General features: G+C 38.4%; 1 protein-coding gene across 37 annotated transcripts in view; it reads right to left on the bottom strand.

Moving 5' to 3' along the window:
- VPS13B (vacuolar protein sorting 13 homolog B) overlaps positions 1–26,328 on the bottom strand; it is an 857,597-nt gene that overhangs the window by 141,523 nt on the left and 689,746 nt on the right. For all 37 annotated transcript variants that reach the window (XR_012416558.1, XR_012416559.1, XM_073999176.1 and 34 more), the window contains 3 exons: positions 14,690–14,892; positions 11,449–11,656; positions 10,962–11,146 (listed from right to left, as the gene is read on the bottom strand). Coding sequence is in view for 35 of the 37 variants with exons in the window: in XM_073999176.1 (XP_073855277.1) it covers positions 10,962–11,146; positions 11,449–11,656; positions 14,690–14,892 (596 nt within the window). In the remaining 2 variants the exon portion in view is untranslated. The remainder of the gene's footprint in view (positions 1–10,961; positions 11,147–11,448; positions 11,657–14,689; positions 14,893–26,328) is intronic.

Here is a 26,328-nt window from a genome sequence, read left to right as displayed (position 1 = left end):
ATCAAATGAAATGTAAACCCCACACTCTAAATGTAGTCAAGGTAGCACAACAAAGAAGAAAGAATTATGAAGTCATACAAACTAAGATTTGAGTCCTGGTTTTACTCCCTTAACTTGCTTTATGATCTTGGGAAAATTATTTTTCTCAGGACCTGATTTACCTTAGCTCTAAACAGTACATACCACAGAGGGTTAGAGTGAAGATAATGGTACATACAGGGTTAGAGGGAAGATAGAAGGGATATTACATATAAAATGACAAGTTTGGTGCTTGGTACATACTAGGTGCTCAATAAATGAATTTCCCTCTCTTTTCCCTCCATGGAATCAATGGAGATTAAGAAGCCACATCTGTAGCCTATCACTCTTCCGCTAACCCCATACTTGTCTAACCTGTGCTAGTCAAACCAGATTTGCCACTTCCCAGAAATATGTTCTGCCCTCTCTACCCAGTTCTGAAATTTTGCTCACTGAGTTCTTCTTTACATACACCTTCACTCCATTTTTTTTCAGTTTTAATCCTCTTCATCCTTCAAGGATCAACTCAGTAACCATCTCCTTCATGAAGCCTTGTCTTGATGTCTCCATTCAGACATAAGCTTTGTTTAAAAAGGCAGATTCTCTGTGGCTTTTTTGTGACATGTCACATGTTCTGCCCTGTCATGTTTTATGTACTTGTCCCTCCTAAAAGTCTACAGGTACTTTGAGAGAAGAGCTAGAGCCCTCTCCACTTTTGTGTCTCTCTCTCAGCATTTAGCCCAGGTCCTTTCATCTGTATTTAGTGAGTTAACCTCAAAATTATCAGGCAGGGCTCTTTTTAATGTATTCCAAGATCTTTTTTTTCATACTTTTATAACACTATGAAGACAGAATGATTAAAAGTATATTCAGGGAATACTCTATTTTAGATTTTTCTTTGCCTAAAAAAAGGAGGCAATAGCTTCTGGATGCAAAACACTTAGCAGTTGATCCAGCACCATTACCCATCATTCAAAAACATTTACTATTGTGTCCACTGGGTACACAGGACTTGTTCCTTTCCTTTATTTCCTAAGAGTCTGGCTCAGCCTCCTACTTCCCGAAAGCCCCCAAGGCTTTTTTTTTTCCTTTCTGCATTTCAACAACAATGAATTTCATATCTGGCTTTGAACATCCCTCCTAAAGATGATGGATAGGAGCAAAGCCTTCTGGGACACATTAGTACAGCTGCCAGTGGGCAGGAGGTGCTTATAAAATAAAAAGGCTCAGGATTCTGGGAACATATGTGCAGCTATAAGTGAACCGCCCAACCCAGCTGAAAAGAAACACCAAAAACACTTCCTTTTATTCTTTTTTAAGCTATGTGTGGAAGAGGCAAATTATATTCAATTGCAAATAACTCTCAGAAGGATTCTCTTTTTGTAGTGCCTTCATGTGCTAATATCATAACCTTTGCCTAACAGGTTCATGTGCTTCAAAATTACAGGAAGCTTGTAAAGTCAAATTTAAAGCAGCAAAAGTCTAGTTTCACTTGATTGGATAATACTGACTATTACTATCTGACTCAGAACATTTTCCATGTAATTAAGAAAAAGACAGAAAACCCACACAACTATAAGATTTAATGAAGCTTTAGTTCAGTCTGTGGACAAGTAGTAGATAAAATATTATTAGAAAATTCAACACAATGAAATCACCATCAAGCTACAGACATTAAACATTACATTGTAAACTCAATTTCAAAAACAGAAAATTACTTTATATGTTAAGCTCTCATACTTCATTAGAACTGGAAGACTATTTATAGAATCTGTGAAGTTGCCAATGTATTACATAGTCATTACATTAAAAAGCAAGCACTGGTCAAGAAAGGTATTGATCTTAAGCACACTAGAGATAAGAAATTATCTCATGTGTGTCTGTAAGACCAAGGACCTTGTCTAACCTACATTTTGAGAGGAGACTAGGGGAAGATAGTGGTGGGATTTAAAAATGGTGTGAGGCTTTTCTCCAGATGCAGATAGCCTTTGATGTGCAGAGCAAAATGGCTTTTCCAGATATTTGCAAAGGGAAAAGCTGGAAAAACCATAGCAAAATGGAGTCAATTTTTGTTAGTGAGAGGTCAGCACAAACCATGAGTTTGGCCAATCTAGCCAGGGTGGAAAGCAAAAGCAGTAAGAGAGATGTGACATAAAATAGATCCTCTAGGGGATCTCTGTAAAGTTCACAATGACCCAATTCATAGCCATGTTGGTAAAATGTGGCTCTCCCCATGACCAAAGTTGACTGGGCCAACAGCACCTGATACCAAACTTGGTCAATTAGGAATGTGGATCTGAAATGGAGGCTGGACTTGTAAATGTGACTTTTGGAGCTCTGGAAGCTGTGGGGAAACTACTGGGTGGCCCAAGAAGAAAGGGAGAAAAAAAGCTAGTCTGTTGAAAGGGAAGAATAAAGCATATATGGGGAAAGAAGCAGAGAAAAAGCGATAGCGAGTGAATATTCCCTTGGGCTCCTATCTTCCTTTCTTGGCCCCAGTTCTTCCAGAGGCCCGACTGTAATTTGCAATTGTTTCCAGGACTCCCCACTGTATCTTGATATTAACCCCTCTCCAGTTTTAGCTTAAGCTTACTTCAGTGGGGTTTCTGCTACCTGCAACCTAGAGAACAATAGTCGACATACTACCAGAGTCCACTAACCATAACTGTGGGGAAGACAGTCTCTCACAGCAGTTGCTCTCAATGAAAGCATTCCATTCATCAATCACACACAGGGCCAGAATCCCTAACAATTATTACGACATTAACAGACTATAAACACAAAAACATCCTTCTCAGAAAACAGGGTTTTCTTGGTCTAACACATTAGAATCCAGATTCTTTGATCAATTGATAGGAGGAAGAAGATAATGATGATAACAGCTACCATTTATTATGTGTCATAATAATTGATTGGATCTTCAACTATGTAAGGCATTATGCTAAATGCTCCACACACATTATCCCCATTCCTCAGAACTCTTAAGGTAGTGAGAATAGACATTTGTTTGAAAAGGTTTGTGACATATCGAACAGAGATGTCATCAGGGAAAGGCCAACCTGCTGGGAGGGGCAGGTAGCCAGAAGAGGGCATTTAATGTGATGGATTCACCATCATTGAAGATCTAGCCATTGGTCCTGAAGTCTCAGAAAATTTCAGTGGTATTCTAGCACTGACTAGACTTAGGAATGCTGACTCATGCTAACAAAGTTCACTAGAGACTGACATATAAACCAAATGCCAAGTTATGTTATTAAGTTACCATGAGATGTATAACTGCCAAGCAGCCTGGATACTGATGTTGGCTCAACCAGTGTGTGATATACTTTCTCCATGTAGACAGACTACACTGGGAGCCAAACTATTAGAAGGTTGTTTAGGTGGTAACATGATTTGAATGTTAGACACAGAGATTTGACAGCTGCTACATTCATTTCCATAAAGGGGATTTAGCTACCAGGTGAACCAGACTCTTAGGCACCATTTCTTTGGTTGCTGCCAGGAAGATCTCTTCCAACAAATACTTCTGTGACCCTCCTGGGCTCCCGAGCTGACCAGTCATCCTTCTAAAGGAAAAGTTTTTCTCTAGCTATCTTAAAACCGAATACTGTTTGGTTTTGTGTCCCCAACCAAATCTCATCTTGTAGCTCCTATAATTCCCATGTGTTGTGGGAGGGACCCAGTGGGAGAGACACAGGGGGACAGACCCAGTGGCAGATGAATGAATTGGGGGGGGGGTCTTTCTTGTGCTATTCTTGTGATAGTGAATGGGTCTCACAAGATCTGATGGTTTTGAAAACAGGAGTTTCTCTACACATGCTCTCTCTTTGCCTGCTGCCATCCATGTAAGATGTGACTTGCTCCTTTTTGTCTTCCGCCATGATAGTGAGGCCTCCCCAGCCATGTGGAACGGTAAGTCCAATAAACCTCTTTCTTTTGTAAATTGGCCAGTCTTGGGTATGTCTTTATCAGCAGTGTGAAAACAGACTAATACAACATCCAATCCATCTTGTGTGTTTGTGAGTCTTTTTATTGACTTAAAGTTACTTCGCATATCTTTGTCTAACTCATTATTTCATGATTTAGCATTTGAAGTAAAAGGATAATTCTATTTTCCTTCTTTCCACATTTCTCAATGAGGTGGCTCACTGTCATCCTAATGTATCATCTCAATTTTTTATATATAGGTGAAAAAAACAGGTTTATAAAACCTTGACTAAAACTCAGACAGACTGGGGATTAAATTTTGGCTCCCTCACTTATAAATTTCATGATTCATAACCAGTTAACTTTTTCTTGGCCTCAGTTTTCCTACTTGTAAAATGGGAATGATGTCTACCTCATGGAATAAAATTAAATTTAATTAGGTATTATGTAAAGTACCTAGTACAGTGCTGGGTGTAAAACACACAGGTGATGATAAATGCCCACTGGAGCAATTAGGTTCTCTCTGTGTCTTAGAAAGTTTATGCTGCTATAATAAAATACTTCATACTGGGTAACTTATAAATAATAGAATTTTTGGTGGCTCATGCCTGTAATCCCAGCACTTTGAGAGGCAGAGGCGGGTGCATCACTTGAGGTTGGGAGTTCAAGATCAGCCTGGCCAACATGGTGAAGCCCCATCTCTACAAAAAATACAAAAATTAGCCAGGTGTGGCTAACATTTTCTCAATTAAAAAAGGCATTTTCACTCTTAAGAATTTGCTCCTGTTCCCTTATCATGGTATTCTTGTTTTCATATTTATTTTCATTTATACGTTCACATAAACTTTTAGATATCTTCATTTGGCATGTGACAATGGCCAAGAACCATGACAGATCTGTATAGGAATTAAAATACCCATTACCAATTTTACTACCAAAAAATGGATTGAATATTTATAATCTGGGAACATATGCATTTCCAAAATGGAATCCTCAACAGGCAGTGTACACAGGAGGATTAGGAGAGAGGAAAACCTAGTATGTGCCATATAGTGTGCCAGAAATTTCTTACAGTTAGACCCATTTAAACTGCACAACACTCCTAGGCTGGTGGCATTACTTTACCTAACAGATGCTAATTTTATTGAGATCTAAATATGCTACTAACCTTTAGAAGTTCACATAATAAAATCATAAGCTGACCATAAAATAAGCTTTTGTGTTCTAGGAACATTAGTTTTTGAGGTTTTTATTCAGAACCTATGATTAGTTTGATTTATTATTATAGACATGTTTTTATGTTTACATTTTTCATTACAATTACAAAATAAATTCCATAAAGCAATATGGGGAGTTTGTTTATAAATCTCATCAACAATCATGGAATGAGGAATATAAAGAGACAAATCTGAGGCTTCTGTATTGTAAGTCAACTCTATAAGGTCAATTTTTAAGTGAACTAAATTGTCCTGAAGGAAAAAGTCATCCAAACTCAATTCTGTTTTGAGGACTAAACCTAAGGAGATTAATGTATCTCTGTATTTAGGAACTAGCTACTGTTTAAGGGAGCAAGTAAGCTTGGCAGACTATTCAATGATATCACAAAGAGGCTGAGTAATGTAATGACATTAGATTATGTGTACAGCAGATGGTAACACCGAAGAATAACACAACACACCCTGATATAGTTTGGTGTAGAAAATCAAAACACATTCATTTGTTCCATAAAATAGTGATATATAATATCATATTTTAGAATGATATGAAATAGAACATGGAAGTTCATGGATTTGTTTATCCAGTCAATGTATTTATTAAACATCTCTACTGCGATGGATACTGTAAAGAAGTGGTCCCCAGTCTTTTTGGCACCAGGGACCAGTTCCATAGAAGACAATTTTTCCATAGACCAAGGGGCAGGGGGATGATTCTGGGATAAAACTGTTCCACTTCAGGTGATCAGGCATTGGTTAGTTTCTCATAAGGAGTCCACAACCTAGATCCCTCACTTGTGCAGTTCACAATAGGGTTTGTGCTCGTATGAAAATCTTGGCCCTGCTCATTAGATTGAGAGGCAGAGTTCAGGTGGGAATGCTTGCCCAGTGCTCACCTTCTGCTTTGTGGCCTGGTTCTTAACAGGCCATGGGCTGGGAGCCCCTGCTGTAAAGGACATGATGACAAATTAGATACAACCTCTTCCTTTAGAGACATACAATCTAGGAGAGACGCAAGATATGGACACGTAAGTTCAAGTGTGAGGAATATGTTGAAAAATAGCATAAAAGTAGTACCATGAAGTGCTACAAGATTTCAGAGGAGGGCTGTATCATGTTTGAACATGGCATCTAGGAAAGGCTTCACTGACTACATGGCATTTTAGTTCTTCTGAAGTGTGGGGAGGAATTCAGCTGGCAGAGATGGGAGGGATTCAAATGAAGAGGAAGTAGGATGCCACAGGTTGGTTTGGGGAATGCCAGATAGGCCAGTTTGATAGAGGACAGACCATGTCTAAGGGACTGCAAGGCAAAATTGGGGGATGGGGGCAGTTTATGCAGGGCTCTCAAGGTCAGTCTAGCAGAGTGACAGAGCCACTTAAGGTTTTCTTCAGGGAATTACACAATCTATCTGTTCCTGTAAAAACTTAGAAGGACATGCTGGAGGGAAGAGATACTGGAGGCTGGAATTCCATTTAGGAGTCTTTTTTTAGTGGTCCAGGCATTTGTGTGATAAGAGAAAGTGGAGGGGAGGAAACAAGCACTTATTAAGAGCTCACTATGTGTAAGGTATTTATTTAAAGTGTATTAGATATAACACTCCACAACAACTGTGAAAGGTAGATAACATCAACTCCAATGTTCAATTTAGGAAACTGAAGCTCAAAAAGTTCAGTAGTGTGCCCAAGGTCACTGAGTTAGTTACAACAAGGCGGGGGTGGGGGGACAGTGGCAACTGAGACTTCAAAACCCATTTTATAATATACACCAGGTTGATTAGGGCCTTCCTTTCATAAGCTCCCCGAAATTCAGGATCAGCTGTTGAGGATTTTAGCTGTGCCTCTAGTACAGAACTAGAAATAATCACATATGGTAGAAGAATGATTCTGACAACAGATGAAATTAGAGAGACTCTTCTACCCCACACAGCCACAGAAACTTCCCTGCTAGGCTGAGGGATTGAGCTTTCAATGAGGTGATCATGTCTTATCTGTCTCTGGATCCCCCAGAGCAAGACCAGGGACTGGCATTGTAGAACCTCAAGGAGAAAGCTGTTGTATTAAATTGAACTTGTGATTCATGTTACATATGTTCTGTCCTCAACTGAAGTTCTAATGAAACAAAGTATTTTGCACGGTTCTAAGACTGCAATTCACAAGAGTTGTTTCCACAGATGAGACCCACTCTAAGCTCTGGGACAAACTCTGATCCTAGTTGGGAGAATATGAGGATTGAACTGAGAGCTCAGCAGCATGGCATCAAGTCAGCCTCACTGCCAGTCTTGCTCTGCTCCTCGATCCAAGCCGTAGATTCTGAGTATGCTCCTTCTCACCACTAGGATCCAGCTCTCCCTCCTTTTTAACTTCCGGTAGCTACAATCCTGGCTTGCTCCCTAGGCCAGCATCCCTGTCTTTGAATTTTGCCCACATATGGGATCTTCATTTCTCCAACAAAATATGAAACATAGCAAGACCTTTTTGATACCAACTCTTTGCTTGCTGAAACCTGCCAGGCTGTGTTTTGCTTATATTCCAAGGCTACTGTCTGGGTCCCTGGGACTATCTCTGATCTCCTGGATTACTTCAGCTGGTCTGTAGAGTTATCCATCATACTCCAGACCTCCTTGGTCTAGCCTGTGCTTCTACTTGATGAAAGGAATTTGGACAACAGTCATTATAACATCGGTTGAGTATCCCTTATCCAAAATGCTAGGGACCAGAAGTGTTTTGAATTTTAGATTTTTTTTTTCAGATATTGGAATATTTACAAATACATAGTAGTTGAGGATCCCTAATCCATAAATTCAAAATCTGAAATACTCCAATAAGCATTTCCTTTGAGCATCATGTTAACACTCAGAAAGTTTTGGATTTTGGAGTATTTTGGATTTCAGATTTTTGAATTAGACTGCTGAATCTGTAATAGTGGTAATATTCAAAACTTATATAACATTTGCTATGTGTCAGGCACGTTCTATGAGTTTTATAAATATTGATTGTATTGATTCTTATAATCATCACATTATTATTAGCCTCATTTTGTTGTTGGAATAAAAAGTAAAACAAAAAACCAACCTGAGTAGTTGTTACTTGTCTAATGTGACGATGTTTGCAAGTGCCAGAGCAAGACTTTGAACCCAGGCATTCTGGCTACAGTTCATCCTCTTAATCACTATACTCTCCTAATAGCAGTGAGAAGACAGAAAACTGCCACTAGTAAATGTACTATCTTAGATGCTTTATTTAATATAATTTACGTAATACCACCAATAATTATTAGACTTATGTTAATAAATGTGTTAATATCTAGCTATAACTATAAACCTTTAGCCATTACATGAAGCTAAAACTTTAATATATGAGTATTTTCATTTTGATTGAAAATCTACAGATATTCTGCATTTAGGCAAGTCTAATAAGACAGAATTCACAGACATTGCTGTTTCATTTAGCAAAAAGAATCCAAGAATACCAGTAGAGAATATCATCATGAATAAGACTCTGATAGGAGGGGAAACAAACAGTCCCAGGGACCCAGACAGTAGCCTTGGCATATAAGCAAAAAAAAGATGGGAGAACTTAAGAATCAAAATAGAGACTGCTGACATCTTGGCAATTTGGATTGTTCTGCACTGTAGTTCACTTGACGAAATGATGACGTTTCACTGTTACCAATTCAGAAGATGAACATCTGACTAAACATATTACAATGAAGAATTTAAATAAGAATTAAATAAGATTGTAGGCCAGATGTGGTGGCTCACACCTGTAATCACAGCACTTTGGGAGACTGAGGCGGGTGGATCACAAGGTCAGGAGATTGAGACCATCCTGGCTAACATGGTGAAACCCTGTCTCTACTAAAAATACAAAAAAAAAAAAAAATTATCTGGGTGTGGTGGCACGTGTCTGTAGTCCCAGCTACTCGGGAGGCTGAGGCAGGAGAATGGTGTGAACCCAGGAGGTGGAGCTTGCAGTGAGCCAAGATCCCTCCACTGCACTCCAGCCTGGGTGACAGAGCAAGACTCCGTCTCAAAAAAAAAAAAAAAGAATTAAATAAGAAATAAGATTGTAGTACTACTTATATTAATATGTAACTGATTTGTGTTATAGATGTAATTTATTAAAACAGAGCAGTCACTTCAAAAATTTGGTGAGTGTACCTATGTATCAGAGGCATATAAGGCATATAAGGACTTTCTTTTCTTTTCTTTTTTTTTTGAGACGGAGTCTGGCTCTGTCACCCAGGCTGGAGTGCTGTGGCCGGATCTCAGCTCACTGCAAGCTCCGCCTCCCGAGTTTACACCATTCTCCTGCCTCAGCCTCCCAAGTAGCTGGGACTACAGGCGCCCGCCACCTCGCCCGGTTAGTTTTTTGTATTTTTTAGTAGAGACGGGGTTTCACCAGGTTAGCCAGGATGGTCTCGATCTCCTGACCTCGTGATCCGCCCGTCTCAGCCTCCCAAAGTGCTGGGATTACAGGCTTGAGCCACCGCGCCCGGCTAGGGAGTTTATTTTCTAACAGTAGAAAGATCACACACAAGTAAACAAACACATAATTCCGACTAGCAATAAGAACTATGAAGAAAGTAAAACAAGGTAATGCAATACAGAATGAAGTACTTGTAGTGGGCTAGTCAGGATACAACATTTGAGCTGGTACCTGACTGACAAAGAATAAGGGTGGTAATGTGACAGAGGTGGTCTGCTCAAGGAGAAAAAGGAGGCCAGAGTGGCTGAAGGATCATGAGAAAGGGAGAGACTGGCATGAACTCCAGTTGGAGAGGTGAGCAGAGTCCAGACTATAGGTCCTTGCAGGCCACAGCAAGAGATCTGAATTTTGTTCTAAGTATTAGAGGAAGCCACTACAGGGTTTTAAGTTAGGGAAGTGATATAGTATAACCTACATTTAAAAAACATCAGTTTAGCTGCTATTTGGAGAATGCATTCCAAGTGGTCAAGAACAGAAGCATAGAGGCCAATTAGGAAGCTACTGGAGTAGGGAACAGAAGATGGCAGTTTGAACTCAAGTTGCATCAGCAGAAACAGAGAGAATTTGTAGACAGAACTGATAGGACTTGTTGATGGGCTTTGATGCAGGGAGGTAGGGAAAGAACGCAATTAGGAATGACTTGTAGATTTTGAGTGGGTGGTTGTGTGATCTAGTAATAGGCGGAAGATTAAGGAAGAAACAAATTTTAAGAAAAATTCCTATCAGTAGAATATTAGTAAGTACAGTGGTAATATTGTGATATCCACAATGACATTTATATTAAACTCAGGGAATTAACAAGCAACACACTTTCACAAAACCTTAGAGAATATGATCACTGGTTAGACCTTTTCTTTGATAGAAAAATCAGCCTACCTCAAGCCCCAAGACCATTTCAGCTATGGAAATGAAAACTACAATCATCTATTTCTGGCCTTCCATGGGCATATTTTGTTTCATGGGGCAGCTCTAGAAGCTCTGAAGTGTGTGAACACATGACAGGCACTTGATAAAGGAGCGGTGAACTAAATGACACCTCCTTGTCCCATTACAATCTACTCACAATAAAATGGAGAGTAGAACGGAGGACTCTGAAAATTGCCATGTATCATGAGTTTGGATTACATTATTCCCTTATTTTAAAAAATCCTATTATATATGTGTGTGGATACACACATACCACATACACAGATGTGTATTTCTCTCTGATACTATTAATGTAAGAAGTAAGTATGTTCCAAACATTTTTCCTAATATATGATCAGCGCTTTCCCACAATATTTTCATTTCACAATGAATAGTCATTACATACCTGTAGCACATCACCAAGGTCTGCTGTGCTAATATCTGGATCCTCTGTGGTGTTAAAAGGCACAGGAGTTATTCGTACAAGGGTGAGCACTCTAGGTTCTGGGTATCTCCATAACATCATCCCTGGGCAATCTTCAGTTTCATTATAAAATAAGACTTCATAGACCCCAGGCAATTTCAAATATTCTGTAAAATAAAAATATAATTAATTGTATGATTTTAAAGGGGAACATGGTTTAGTAAAGGAAGAAAAACTTATGAGAATAAAAGATATAAAGAAGCTAGTTGATTGGCTTTATATATATTCTGGAACAGAAAGAAATCAAGAACTTCCCCTAAGAGAGACTGAATGATAACGTACTATTTTTGTACTGCAAATTTTAATGCACTTTAAAAAGTCATCTTGATTGTTATTATTTAGTCAACATGCATTTAAAATGCACCCACATGCACACACACACTCTCATACTGAGGCTACTGCTACTTACCAGCATCCTGTACATATTGAAATAGACCTGTCCGTAGGTCATCTGAAGTTTGTTCACTTTTAAATGTCTGATTCTTTTCCACAGGAGATGACATTTGAGGTACTGGTTCAGAAACTTGTACTTCAAAATTTCCCGCCTCACTAAGGTATCCATTGAGTAATTCATGTAGAAGAACTAAACAATTCAAATGTTCTTGACCCCAGAAGACCTTTAAAATCATAAAAAAATTCTAGTGGCTTTTAAATACAAATATTTCTTGAGACTAAGTAGGTATAATCATATTTGAATTACTGTAGGACTGTAATTATGTTCAATGTAATTACTTATAATAAACTGTAATTCCTAAAAAGTAACTGACCTACAGGATGAAATTCTACTGCTTGAGTAAATATATAACAACAAAAAATTAATTATATTTTATATTGTGTGAATAACAATAAAATTTAAATGTTGAAGTATGTTGATGTGAAGTAATGTTTATGAATTAATTTAGCTAAGAGGGAAAAGAACCCTATTATAGTCTGAGAGAAGGCAATGAAGATCCTCTAGGCCAAAATGTTAATAAAATCATAATAATAACCTTGTGGAATAGCTCTGACATTTTGTCATGAGATTAAATAAGCAATCCTTATAATAGGGTTCCTTTCTCTGCACTTTTATTTTTCAGAGAAAAAGAGAGGGAGCCTTCTCAATGAACCTGAACTTAGAAGGCTCCCAACTTCCGTGGTTAGTAAGACTGTGCCAACACAGAGGATTCCAGAGCCCCTGAGAATCAACTATACTACAGTAGCTACAGTAGAGTTTCAGAACAAAAGGACTTAGCGTTTCCTCTAATGGAGATTAAGTTTTCTTTTTCTGCATGTGAGTAATATTAGTCTATAATAAGTTATAGACATATAATGACCAGTAGGTTACAATGAAGATTAAAACTTTCAAAAATGTTAAATTTCTCTGTAAATACTAAATAAAGGCAATACAACTATCAATTCTAAGAGAACCAGGTAACACAGAAAAGACAAAATAATATATAGTAGTAGAAAATAATAGCCCTATATCGTGTGGGTAAATTTTAAACCCTAGGCTTAGGTTCTGCTCTCTGGAATTAAGGCATCTCAGAAATGAAAGTAAGAGATATAACACTAAGTGTACTTGTGTTCTCATCAATCGTATTTTTATTGGATGTTGAAAAATAGAGATAGGTGAAAAGCCAAACTGGGGAGTAGAATGTTGTGCTCTAGCCTTTAAATTGTCAAGAGACAATGACTGTAATACAGAGATAATACACTGTACTTTGTTTTTGCTTTTATTGATGCTGTGGTTTAAAATTTTCTTACTTTTTATTTTTAAGCACTTGGTCATGTAAACAGATCATTGCTGTTTTTAATGTGAAGTTACTTGGCTGCCTTGGAAAAAAGGTAAGACAATGAATATTCTTGATAAAGTAATACATGCTTATTGCTAAATATATGAAGATTTCTGATAGATGCTGAAAATCTCCAAAGCAACACAAAACAATAAGTTATTAGGATCTTCCCAAATCTTGCTCTGTACATTAAAAAGAAAACTGGTGAAAACTTGAGGCAATACAACTTTTAGATAAAAACAAAAAATTGGCCAGGTGCTATGGCTCATGCCTGTAATCCCAGCATGGGTGGAGGATCACTTGAGCCCATGAGTTTGAGACCAGCCTGGGCAACATAGTGAGAACCTGTCTCTTAAAAAAAATAGTCAGGCATAGTGGTGCATACTTGTGGTCCTGGGTACTTGGGAGGCTGAGGTGGGAGGATCTCTTGAGCCCAGGAGGCTGAAGCTGCAGTGAGCTGTTATCACACTACTGCACTTCAGGATGTGCAACAAAATGAGATCCTATGAGATCCTATCTCAAAAAAAGAAAGAAAGAAAGAAAGAAAGAAAGAAAGAAAGAAAGAAAGAAAGAAAGAAAGAAAGAAAATTCACATTTAATGTCTCTATTATTGACCAATTAGTTGTTTTAATTTTCTATCACTGTGAATCTTTCAAGCTTTTTGGATTCATGTCAAGTTTAAAGTGGCATCAAATTACATAAAGATTAAATTAAAATCTATCCAAACACAAAATAATCAAGAAATAAGTTGGATATCTTCATATATTCTACACTTGGCTGTTAATACAAATGCATTAAGAGCTTGCAATGTGACTAATTTATCAAGTGTTGTAATCAGATCTCATCACATGTAAAATATTTAATATTAGGAAATGGTTCTTATATATTGCTAGTGACACTGTGCCTGCAACAGGTTGACTACTTTTAGTATTAATAATTTAAAAAATCTATAGCCTGGACAACATAGTGAGACCTAATCTCTACTGAAACAAACAAACAAACAAACAAACAAACAAAAAACGAAACATTAGCTGGGTGTGGTGGTACACAGTTCTACCTACTCAGGAGGTTGATGCAAGAGGATCACCTGAGCCTGGAAGATTGAGGCTACAGTGAGCTATTATTGTACCACTGTACTCCAGCCTGGGTGACAGAGCAAGATCCTGTCTCAAAAAGAAAAGTCTACACATAAAAAAAAAAATTCAACCCAGCAATTCCACTCCTAGTTATATATCTAAGAGAAATGAAAACATATGTCCACACAAAAAGTTGTACACAAATGTTCATGGCAGCATTATTTATAGCAGTCAAAAGTGGAAAGAACCCAAATGTCTATCAACTGATGAATCAATACATCCATATGATGGAATATTATTTGGCCATAAAAAGGAATAAAATATTGACACTTGGTAAACATGGATGAACCTTGAAAACACTCTAAGTGAAAGAAGTCAGTCACAAAAGATCACAGGTTATATGGTTCTATTTATATGAAATGTCAAGAATAGGTAAATCTATAGAGACAGAAAGTAGATTAGTGGTTTCCTAGGCCTGATGAGGGGGTTAGAGGGTAATGCGACTGGCTGCTAATGGATATGGGTTTTTTTGTTGGTGGTAATGAAAATGTTCTGAAATTGACTGTGGTAATGATTGTGCAACTCTGCGAATATGCTTAAAAACCCACTGAATTGTATACTTTAAATAGGTAGAGTGTCTGGTGTATGAATTATATCTCAATAAAGTTGTGGAAAATTTAACAAGTAGCAATCTGACAAATACCCTTTCTTACCACACATTTAAAATTTAGTGAAACAGTTCAAAAACTGAACAGAGGCTAGTTAATAACCTATGAAAAAAATATGGCCAATACCCACAGACCTGTAGCAGACCTCCTCTTAAGTCAATGGATATTTTTGGTATGGATTGCTCCGGGCCTGGATTGCCGCTGTGTTTACACCATTTAGCTTCCAGATTGGCAGTAGCACAACATGGTCCTATCAGAATGCGGCTTCTTTCTTTGAGACTTGTTTTAAGGAGAAAATCGTTTATAGTGAGTAGAAATGATGACCCAAGAATTACGCCTGAAAAAAAAATAGAGAAGAGTATATAATTCATCCTTATCAAAAAAATGTTTGGGAAAGAACTGTCTGTATTTTTGAAGAGTATTAATTCGTCCTTTGTCAGAGTCTTCTTGCTCAGTTGGCAGTCCACCACCGTTTCATGCCATTTATACAGAGTTCTAGTTATAAAGCAGGTATACCTCATTCACATTCCTAACAAAGTAATATTTGCCAAAACATTATGACTTTTTCCATGTGTGAGCATTTTAAGTTTTATGAGTAGAGACATTTTCATTAAGTTGTGCAAGTTTTTCAAGCAACTACATTAAGAATAAGAACAGCTGCTTCATTTGTCTATTGTTAACATGATGGGAAAGGGTAATTTTCTGTGATTTCGTACAGTAACAGAGTGCAGTATATTACTTTGCTAGACACTCAAGTTTTTTACTGGCCCATGTTAAAATTCAAAACAATCAAAATATATAACATGTGTTTTCTAAAAATTTTAGTTTAATCCAAACTTCACACATCATAACCACTTGAAGTTTACAAAGTCTTAAAAACAGATAGTGGCAGGTTAGATTTATGAGAAAAACTATATGCTATAGTTCAAAGTAAATATACCCAGAAAAGGAATACACTTTAAAATGTAGGTTTTCTTTTGAACTTAAAATAGGAGTGTAGATCAAAACGTTTTCATAAAACCAATGGCACATTTTAAGATATTTAGATGCAAAGTTAGAGTGGTGAGTTAACTTTCCTCCCAAGGAGCTCATATTCTAAATTGTCATAGTGAATATTGAATTTCACCAGACCACGTTTGTAATGCCCATGGCTTATTTTTCTAATGATATTTGATCCCTAAAAAAGATGAAAGATTAAAAAACACCTTAGGCCCATAGTATACACATGTTTCAAAGTACAGTAACCACACTGACTTTTCAATTCTGTAGAGACTTGAAAATTTCATATAAGTTGTATATTCCTACTGCAGAAATAAGATATTCAACCTCTAATCCTCCACAGAAGGCATCACACCCACAAAAGCGTTAGAGATAAGACTTTTGTTTAAAAATAATCATGGTGGAAATCCATTGCTTAAAATGTTTCATCAAATTGTGAAACTGAAACTACCATTTCATTTACAATTATCCTGATTCAAAGCTTTCACTCAGTCTAAACAAACAAATAAACAAGCAAAAAAAGCACTCCAGAAAATAAAAGAAATAGAAACAGGCCCCAAAATACCCCCAAATAAAAAACCATCTTTATTAACAGAGTCCATAACTTAAGCCATAATTTTCTGACTTAACAGCATTACCTTTCTAAAATATCTAAAACTTCTAAAAGTAAATATTTGCTAAATGAAATATATCTATTCATCATCCAGAAATTTGCCATAAAGGCATAAAAGTATAGCCTTAATTCAGTACAATTATTTAGTAAATGAGCATTAACAGAATGTCAGGATTACATCATCTTTTATTTTCAAATACACATATCTTTGTACAACCCCACACTGACATACCTAATTAACTGTTTGTAATCTTATTGTGATAGTCATATTGAATCCTTGTACACAGTGTTTAATGCCAAAGGCCACCTAGTTTGCTTACCTTATTTAATGGTTATCATTATCTCTTCAGGCACCCAGACTGAAAAATCTAAGGTCCTCTTTGAAGGCTCTTATTTCCTTTAACAAATTTCTAAAACTTATCAATTTCTATTTCATTCTCTCCAATTCCATTATTTTAAAACATCAAAGAAGAGACACCTGAATAATATGAGTGACTGAAAGAGACGATCACACCATTTTCAAGCTCTAGTACTGACCACGCTGGAGGCAAGGACCAGCTTATTCAGTGTAGTCCTGGGCACAACAGTAGCTATTCAGGACATGTTCCATTGAACTGAATCGACAGTTTAGAATCTGATCCTATTTTTCAGCTGCCTCAACGTATTTCTTAATTGGTAGACAGGAAATAAAACTGCTTACATCTTCGGTTTCATTTTGTACCACTGTAACATAACAAGGCTGGATGGAAGAGATCTAGAAATCATCTACTCCAAGACCCTTCACTTAAAAAAAAAAAAAAAAAAAGCTTTCTATTTTGGAATAACTTTGGACCTACACAAAAGCTGAAAAAACATACTGTATAACGTTCCTGTATACCCTTCACCTAGCTAAGTAACTTTAGTACAAATACTGCAATCAGGAAATCCACATCAATATAATACTTTTAAATAATCTACACATCTTTTTAAAATTTTGCCATTTTTCCCACTACTTTCCTCTTTCTGGTCCAGGATTCAACCTAGGATCTCTGTTGAATTTAATCATCAAAGCTTCTTAGTATTCTTTAATATGTGACAGATCCCCCAGTTTTCTTTGTCTTTCATGACCTCGATACTGTGGAATAACCCAGGACAGTCATTCTGCAACATGTCTGTCAGTTGGGGTTTATCTGATGTTTTCTTGTGATTAGAATGAGGTTATGCATTTTTGGTAATACCACAGAAGTGACACCCTTAGTGCATCAGATTGATGTATGTGATACTTAATATTTTACTATTTACAATATTAACTCTGATCATATGGCTAAAGTGGTGTCTGTCACATTTTGCCACTGTAAAGTTAACACTTTCCCCTTGTAAATAAGTATTTTTGCGGGAGAGACACTTGGAGGTTATGCAAATATGCTCTTTTTCTTCAAACTTTCACCCACTGATGTTAGCATCCACCAGTAGTCTCACCTGCAATGATTTCTTGTGGTGTGTAATAATGGTGGTTTCCTATTTCCCTTATTTAGAGCTGTCCCTTCTAGTGCCCACTTCGGTAGCACATATACTAGAGCTGTCCCTTCTACCCCATATACTAATTCAATTATTTATTTATATCAGTATGGACTCATGAATATTCATTTTTATGGGTTATAATCCAATACTATCATTATTTACATTGTTGCTTACTCTGAACTAGCTTTGGCCATTGGGAGCCCTTTAAGATGGTCCCTGTGTCCTTTTAGTATATGCTCATCTTTTTTTTTTTTTTTTGAGACAGAGTCTCACTCTGTCACACAGGCTGGAGTGCAGTGGCATGATCTTGGCTCACTGCAACCTCTGCCTCCTGGATTCCAGTGATTCTCCTGCCTCAGCCTCCCGAACAGCTTGGATTACAGGCACCCACCACCATGCCCGGCTAATTTTTGTCTTTTTAGTAGAGATGGGGTTTCATCATGTTGGCCAAGCTGGTCTCAAACTCCTGACCTTGGTTGATCTGCACATCTCGGCTTCTCAAAGTGCTGGGATTACAGGCGAAAGCCACTGCACCTGGCCTATGCCCATTATTTTTTGAGAACTTCTTTACTTTCAGGCCACAAAATATTTCAGGCTCATCTTGTATTTTTCCCACCCTATCTCCAACACCAGCCATTTCTCCAAGGAGCTCTGGTTTCTTTTGTTGAAGAATGGTATCTAGAAACCAAAATCTGGGTGGTAGGTATGCTCGTTGCTACTGGGGTGTCACTGCTGCTAGGTCCTTTCAGCAGAGCTAAGAAGTATATGTATGTACAGCAACCCCTGTATACCTACGTATCTTTGTCTCTCTCTCTCTATCCACTGGTAAATATATTAAAAACCATGAATTCATACTGATACCTCAGGTTCAAATCCAACAGCACAGAGTGGTTTCTAGCCTTCTCCCCTTCCTTATTTGTAACCTCTTTCTATGACCGTGAGAAACTTGGTAAGTACCTCTTCAGGTGTGTCTGTTTCTAATCCACCCTAAACCATCACTTGGAGTGGTCAAAATTAAAGCAAAAGAACTAAGAAAGCCATAAAGAACAGATTTATGGAAGCAAAGGTAATTATCTACTAAAGAAAAGTCAGAAAAGGTTGATATTTATTCCTGGAAGTCTCTTTAGGAGTGGGCTTGACAACATTTTGTCTACAAAGCATAGAGAGGAATGAGATTCCTTTCTCACTCTATAGTGGCTTTCATTTAAAAAAGAATATTTGTAAGCATGATAAAATCTTATATTTGTAAAAATAACATAATACATACAAAATTTGGATCATATTAGGTATTTCTATTATGCAGGAACCACTTTAAAATACCGATATTGCACTAAATACTGATGTTGTACTAAAATTATGAGGATTTGTCTTAAAAGAACTAGTACTGAAATGTCAAAATTCATATCATTCTATATTATGCATATCACTTGCAAAGTGCCTAACCTCTTAGAGAACTTAAGTAGAGTTGATGGAAGGCTCTTTTTAACCCTCCCAAAGTTACACAATTACAAGTTCTTATTGACTGGGGCAAGGAGAGAACGAAAAAAAAATTCCAGACTTGAATTATTACAAAACAAATATAGAAAAACACTTCCCTACTATTACACAAATCCCTTTTTTCTTTTTCCCTTGGGGACAGAGAATGGGATAGCTAGAATTCTCAAGAGAGTAAAGATAAAGGTAGGGTAGGGACAGAAATATCAGGAAAATGGCATAGAATTAGGAAGCCAATGATCACACAAACATTTGGGAGCCTGGAACAAGAAGAAAGTGGGCCAGACTCAGGTGAGCACTAAGGAGGACCAGAGGATGCACAATGTGCTTCAGAAATAGAGGCCCTGCAATGAAGGCAGGCACTAAGCTAGCTATAGCTATGTTCCGGTGACAACAGAATCCAATGACTGGTTTGCCGGAAACAGTCTAGCAGGTTGTGGAACTTGCCACACTTTATGGGACTTTATGTTTGATATTCTCTGGAGATTGATTTGGTTCCAGAATGAGCATAATATTCAATGAAAACCACTAAGGTATAATAATACTTTTGGGAACATGACCCTTCCTCTTGCTCCCTGGTCTTGAGGTTAAGAAAATTAAGGCCCTGGAACTACTGGCAGTCAGCATGTGGAGCCTAAGGGACGAAGCTGCGTAAAGCAGAGGGAAGAAATCTAACAGACTCAAACTCATCCTTTTTTATGGCTGCACAGTATTCTCAGCAAACTATCACAAGAACAGAGAACCAAACACCGCATGTTCTCACTCATAGGTGGGAACTGAACAATGAGATCACTTGGACTCGGGAAGGGGAACATCACACAACGGGGCCTATTATGGGGAGGGGGGAGGAAGGATTGCATTGGGAGTTATACCTGATGTAAATGACAAGTTGATGGGTGCTGACGAGTTGATGGGTGCAGCACACCAACATGGCACAAGTATACACATGTAACAAACCTGCATTTATGCACATGTACCCTAGAACTTAAAGTATAATAATAAAAAAAAAAAAAAAAAAAAAAGAAATCTAACAGACTCTTCCATGCCTCAGGACAACAGTGGTTTGGAGCTTTTCACATACATGACAACTGCTTAAACCAGTTTAGGTTGGATTTTCTGCCACGTGCAATTCGAAGCGTCACAAATAATACCTTTAACCAATGGGATTTCAATAAGTAATCTTCAGTTTTCTATTCTCCCCTTGAACTAATATTTCAGCAAACTTCTCTACTCTCATGGCTTAAACCATAATATCTGTCCTTATGACACAGTATCTAAAACCAGGCCTAATTTCTTAAACAAGTGCTATTACCATGCTTCTAATCATTTCTAAAGAATTTAGATATCCTGGCTCACCTTCAATTTGACATTTATGTAGGCATGTATCCATTATTCAACCAAAAGTTACTGGTTATCTACCATATATTGGGTATATGAAGATAAAGAAAATAATTAGCAATTTTCTTTCATATCAGATTCTCCCTTGGCAATGTATTAGCTTCAAGTTCTGCAATCTCAATAGTAAAGTACTGAGTGGGGAAGAGATATCCCACATTTCTAATATTGACTCTGTTAAGCACATGAACTGTTGAACAGGAATACTTCCCTGGTATCATACAAACCCTAATAATTTTTGCTTTCTTTTTATTCACTTTATGTGCTGTTAATTCTTTTTCTCAGTCTCTTTTATTCTTTTGCCCAAGCCTACCCCTTGCTTTAGTCTTAGTTTTTACAGTCATTCTACAGTTCTTATTTGCCTGTAACTCAGGCCTACCAGCACTGATCATGAGCTTGTTTAAACACACAAATGACAATGAGAATTTAATAAGATGCTAATGTTTGCAGTGAGGACACAGGAACAGCCATTGCCAGAAAGTATTAAGAAAATACAAAATCCGCAGATATAAATATGTTCTGCCTGGTCCTTTTTGTCCTTTTTCTTTCTTGCCATATACCTATGTAGAAATTCAGTGTGGTTCAATTTTGAAACTTACACAACTGATACAACTCATCCCCATGCGCCTTCCTTGTCTGCTACACATACTGCACACACCAACCTGTTGTGACTCCATTCCTCAATGAGGGAACACAGTTATCTGTAGTACCACAGAAAGATTCACCCACAGATAGCAGCTTTTAAGTTTAAAATAGATATTTCCTTTGAACATATACTCCTACATTAAAAAAAGCTACAACATAATAATAAAAATGCTAGTTAAGTGCTTTTAATCTTGGAACCAGTATTTATTTATTTATTCAGAGACAGAGTCTCGCTCTGTCACCCAGCCTGGTGTTCAGTGTGTGATCGCAGTTCACTGCAACCTCCACCTCCCTGGTTCAAGCAATTCCCCTGCCTCAGCCTCCTGAGTAGCTGGGATTACAGGCACACACCACCATGCCCAGCTAATTTTTTTTTTTTTTTTTTTTTCATTTTTAGTAGAGATGGGATTTCACCGCGTTGGTCAGGCTGGTCTCCAACCTTTGACCCCGTCATCTGCCTGCCTCGGCCTCCCAAAGTGTTGGGATCACAAGCGTGAGCCAGTATTTATTAAGAGCTTGTGATAACTTAATAGCAATAAAGGGTGGTGATGAATTTCACAAAGGGTAACTTACAGATGGTAAACCAAATTATACACTTTTACCACAAAATATGAAAATAATCCCTGGGACTCATGACAGGGTTATTAATTTTCCTTTCCCCTTTCTTTCACTCTGAGAAGCTAGCCCGTGGGACACCAGGCCTTTCTTTTTTTTTCCCAGGAAACATACTAAATATCTTCCTTATTTTGAATCTTATGTATTAACACACATATAAACCTAGGGCCGCAGAGAATACTCAGAGTTCATGTAAACTAGATATTTATACATCCAACAACCTGGTATAAATGACAACAGAAAGTGAGTTAAGGCATGTGTTCTTCTTCCTAGGGGAACGAATGCACCATTGGACAAAATGCCTACAAGTAAAAATTATAAAGAGCTACCTTCTTAACAATGGAACATTGGAAAAGGCCTGAATAATTTTGTAAAGTTCTGTGTGTGTGTTTACAGCAAATAAGACAAATGTTTTGGGGGGCGGAGCAAGATGGCTGAATAGGAGCAGCTCCAGTCTCCAACTCCCAGCGCGAGCGACACAGAAGACCGGTGATTTCTGCATTTTCAACTGAGGTACTGGGTTCATCTCACTGGGGAGTGCCGGATGATCGGTGCTGGTCAGCTGCTGCAGCCCGACCGGCGAGAGCTGAAGCAGGGCGAGGCATTGCCTCACCTGGGAAGCGCAAGGGGGAAGGGAGTCCCTTTTCCTAGCCAGGGGAACTGAGACACACAACACCTGGAAAATCGGGTAACTCCCACCCCAATACTGTGCTTTAAGCAAACAGGCACACCAGGAGATCATATCCCACACCTGGCCGGGAGGGTCCCACACCCACGGAGCCTCCCTCATTGCTAGCGCAGCAGTCTGTGATCTACCAGCAAGGCAGCAGTGAGGCTGGGGGAGGGGCGCCCGCCATTGCTAAGGCTTAAGTAGGTAAACAAAGCTGCTGGGAAGCTCGAACTGGGTGGAGCTCACAGCAGCTCAAGGAAACCTGCCTGTCTCTGTAGACTCCACCTCTGGGGACAGGGCACAGTAAACTAAACAAACGCAGCAGACACCTCTGCAGATGCAAACGACTCTGTCTGACAGCTTTGAAGACAGCAGTGGATCTCCCAACACGGAGGTTGAGATCTGAGAAGGGACAGACTCCCTGCTCAAGTGGGTCCCTGACCCCTGAGTAGCCTAACTGGGAGACATCCCCCACTAGGGGCAGTCTGACACCCCACACCTCACAGGGAGGAGTACACCCCTGAGAGGAAGCTTCCAAAGCAACAATCAGACAGGTACACTCGCTGTTCAGAAATATTCTATCTTCTGCAGCCTCTGCTGCTGATACCCAGGCAAACAGGGTCTGGAGTGGACCTCAAGCAATCTCCAACAGACCTACAGCTGAGGGTCCTGACTGTTAGAAGGAAAACTATCAAACAGGAAGGACACCTACACCAAAACCCCATCAGTACATCACCATCATCAAAGACCAGAGGCAGATAAAACCACAAAGATGGGGAAAAAGCAGGGCAGAAAAGCTGGAAATTCAAAAAATAAGAGCGCATCTCCCCCGGCAAAGGAGCGCAGCTCATCGCCAGCAACGGATCAAAGCTGGACGGAGAATGACTTTGACGAGATGAGAGAAGAAGGCTTCAGTCCATCAAATTTCTCAGAGCTAAAGGAGGAATTACGTACCCAGCGCAAAGAAACTAAAAATCTTGAAAAAAAAGTGGAAGAATTGATGGCTAGAGTAATTAATGTAGAGAAGGTCCTAAACGAAATGAAAGAGATGAAAACCATGACACGAGAAATACGTGACAAATGCACAAGCTTCAGTAACCAACTCGATCAACTGGAAGAAAGAGTATCAGCGATTGAGGATCAAATGAATGAAATGAAGTGAGAAGAGAAACCAAAAGAAAAAAGAAGAAAAAGAAATGAACAAAGCCTGCAAGAAGTATGGGATTATGTAAAAAGACCAAATCTACGTCTGATTGGGGTGCCTGAAAGTGAGGGGGAAAATGGAACCAAGTTGGAAAATACTCTTCAGGATATCATCCAGGAGAACTTCCCCAACCTAGTAGGGCAGGCCAACATTCAAATCCAGGAAATACAGAGAACGCCACAAAGATACTCCTCGAGAAGAGCAACTCCAAGACACATAATTGCCAGATTCACCAAAGTTGAAATGAAGGAAAAAATCTTAAGGGCAGCCAGAGAGAAAGGTCGGGTTACCCACAAAGGGAAGCCCATCAGACTAACAGCAGATCTCTCGGCAGAAACTCTACAAGCCAGAAGAGAGTGGGGGCCAATATTCAACATTCTTAAAGAAAAGAATTTTAAACCCAGAATTTCATATCCAGCCAAACTAAGTTTCATAAGTGAAGGAGAAATAAAATCCTTTACAGATAAGCAAATGCTGAGAGATTTTGTCACCACTAGGCCTGCCTTACAAGAGACCCTGAAGGAAGCACTAAACATGGAAAGGAAAAACCGGTACCAGCCATTGCAAAAACATGCCAAAATGTAAAGACCATTGAGGCTAGGAAGAAACTGCATCAACTAACGAGCAAAATAACCAGTTAATATCATAATGGCAGGATCAAGTTCACACATAACAATATTAACCTTAAATGTAAATGGACTAAATGCTCCAATTAAAAGACACAGACTGGCAAACTGGATAAAGAGTCAAGACCCATCAGTCTGCTGTATTCAGGAGACCCATCTCACACGCAGAGACATACATAGGCTCAAAATAAAGGGATGGAGGAAGATTTACCAAGCAAATGGAGAACAGAAAAAAGCAGGGGTTGCAATACTAGTCTCTGATAAAACAGACTTTAAACCATCAAAGATCAAAAGAGACAAAGAAGGCCATTACATAATGGTAAAGGGATCAATTCAACAGGAAGAGCTAACTATCCTAAATATATATGCACCCAATACAGGAGCACCCAGATTCATAAAGCAAGTCCTTAGAGACTTACAAAGAGACTTAGACACCCATACAATAATAATGGGAGACTTCAACACTCCACTGTCAACATTAGACAGATCAACGAGACAGAAAGTTAACAAGGATATCCAGGAATTGAACTCATCTCTGCAGCAAGCAGACCTAATAGACATCTATAGAACTCTCCACCCCAAATCAACAGAATACACATTCTTCTCAGCACCACATCGTACTTACTCCAAAATTGACCACGTAATTGGAAGTAAAGCACTCCTCAGCAAATGTACAAGAACAGAAATTATAACAAACTGTCTCTCAGACCACAGTGCAATCAAACTAGAACTCAGGACTAAGAAACTCAATCAAAACCGCTCAACTACATGGAAACTGAACAACCTGCTCCTGAATGACTACTGGGTACATAACGAAATGAAGGCAGAAATAAAGATGTTCTTTGAAACCAATGAGAACAAAGATACAACATACCAGAATCTCTGGGACACATTTAAAGCAGTGTGTAGAGGGAAATTTATAGCACTAAATGCCCACAAGAGAAAGCAGGAAAGATCTAAAATTGACACTCTAACATCGCAGTTAAAAGAACTAGAGAAGCAAGAGCAAACACATTCGAAAGCTAGCAGAAGGCAAGAAATAACTAAGATCAGAGCAGAACTGAAGGAGATAGAGACACAAAAAACCCTCCAAAAAATCAATGAATCCAGGAGTTGGTTTTTTGAAAAGATCAACAAAATTGACAGACCACTAGCCAGACTAATAAAGAAGAAAAGAGAGAAGAATCAAATCGACGCAATTAAAAATGATAAAGGGGATATCACCACCGACCCCACAGAAATACAAACTACCATCAGAGAATACTATAAACACCTCTACGCAAATAAACTGGAAAATCTAGAAGAAATGGATAATTTCCTGGACACTTACACTCTTCCAAGACTAAACCAGGAAGAAGTTGAATCCCTGAATAGACCAATAGCAGGCTCTGAAATTGAGGCAACAATTAATAGCCTACCAACTAAAAAAAGTCCAGGACCAGATGGATTCACAGCTGAATTCTACCAGAGGTACAAGGAGGAGTTGGTACCATTCCTTCTGAAACTATTCCAATCAATAGAAAAAGAGGGAATCCTCCCTAACCCATTTTATGAGGCCAATATCATCCTGATACCAAAGCCTCGCAAGGACACAACAAAAAAAGAGAATTTTAGACCAATATCCCTGATGAACATCGATGCAAAAATCCTCAATAAAATACTGGCAAACCGGATTCAGCAACACATCAAAAAGCTTATCCACCATGATCAAGTGGGCTTCATCCCTGGGATGCAAGGCTGGTTCAACATTCGCAAATCAAGAAACATAATCCAGCATATAAACAGAACCAAAGACAAGAACCACATGATTATCTCAATAGATGCAGAAAAGGCTTTTGACAAAATTCAACAGCCCTTCATGCTAAAAACGCTCAATAAATTCGGTATTGATGGAACGTACCTCAAAATCATAAGAGCTATTTATGACAAACCCACAGCCAATATCATACTGAATGGGCAAAAACTGGAAAAATTCCCTTTGAAAACTGGCACAAGACAGGGATGCCCTCTCT

This window comes from Macaca fascicularis, chromosome 8 (assembly GCF_037993035.2).
Source record: "Macaca fascicularis isolate 582-1 chromosome 8, T2T-MFA8v1.1".
NCBI classification, from domain to species: Eukaryota; Metazoa; Chordata; class Mammalia; order Primates; family Cercopithecidae; genus Macaca; species Macaca fascicularis.
Note: the sequence above shows the minus strand (reverse complement) of the source record. Positions and strands in the feature narration are given on the sequence as shown.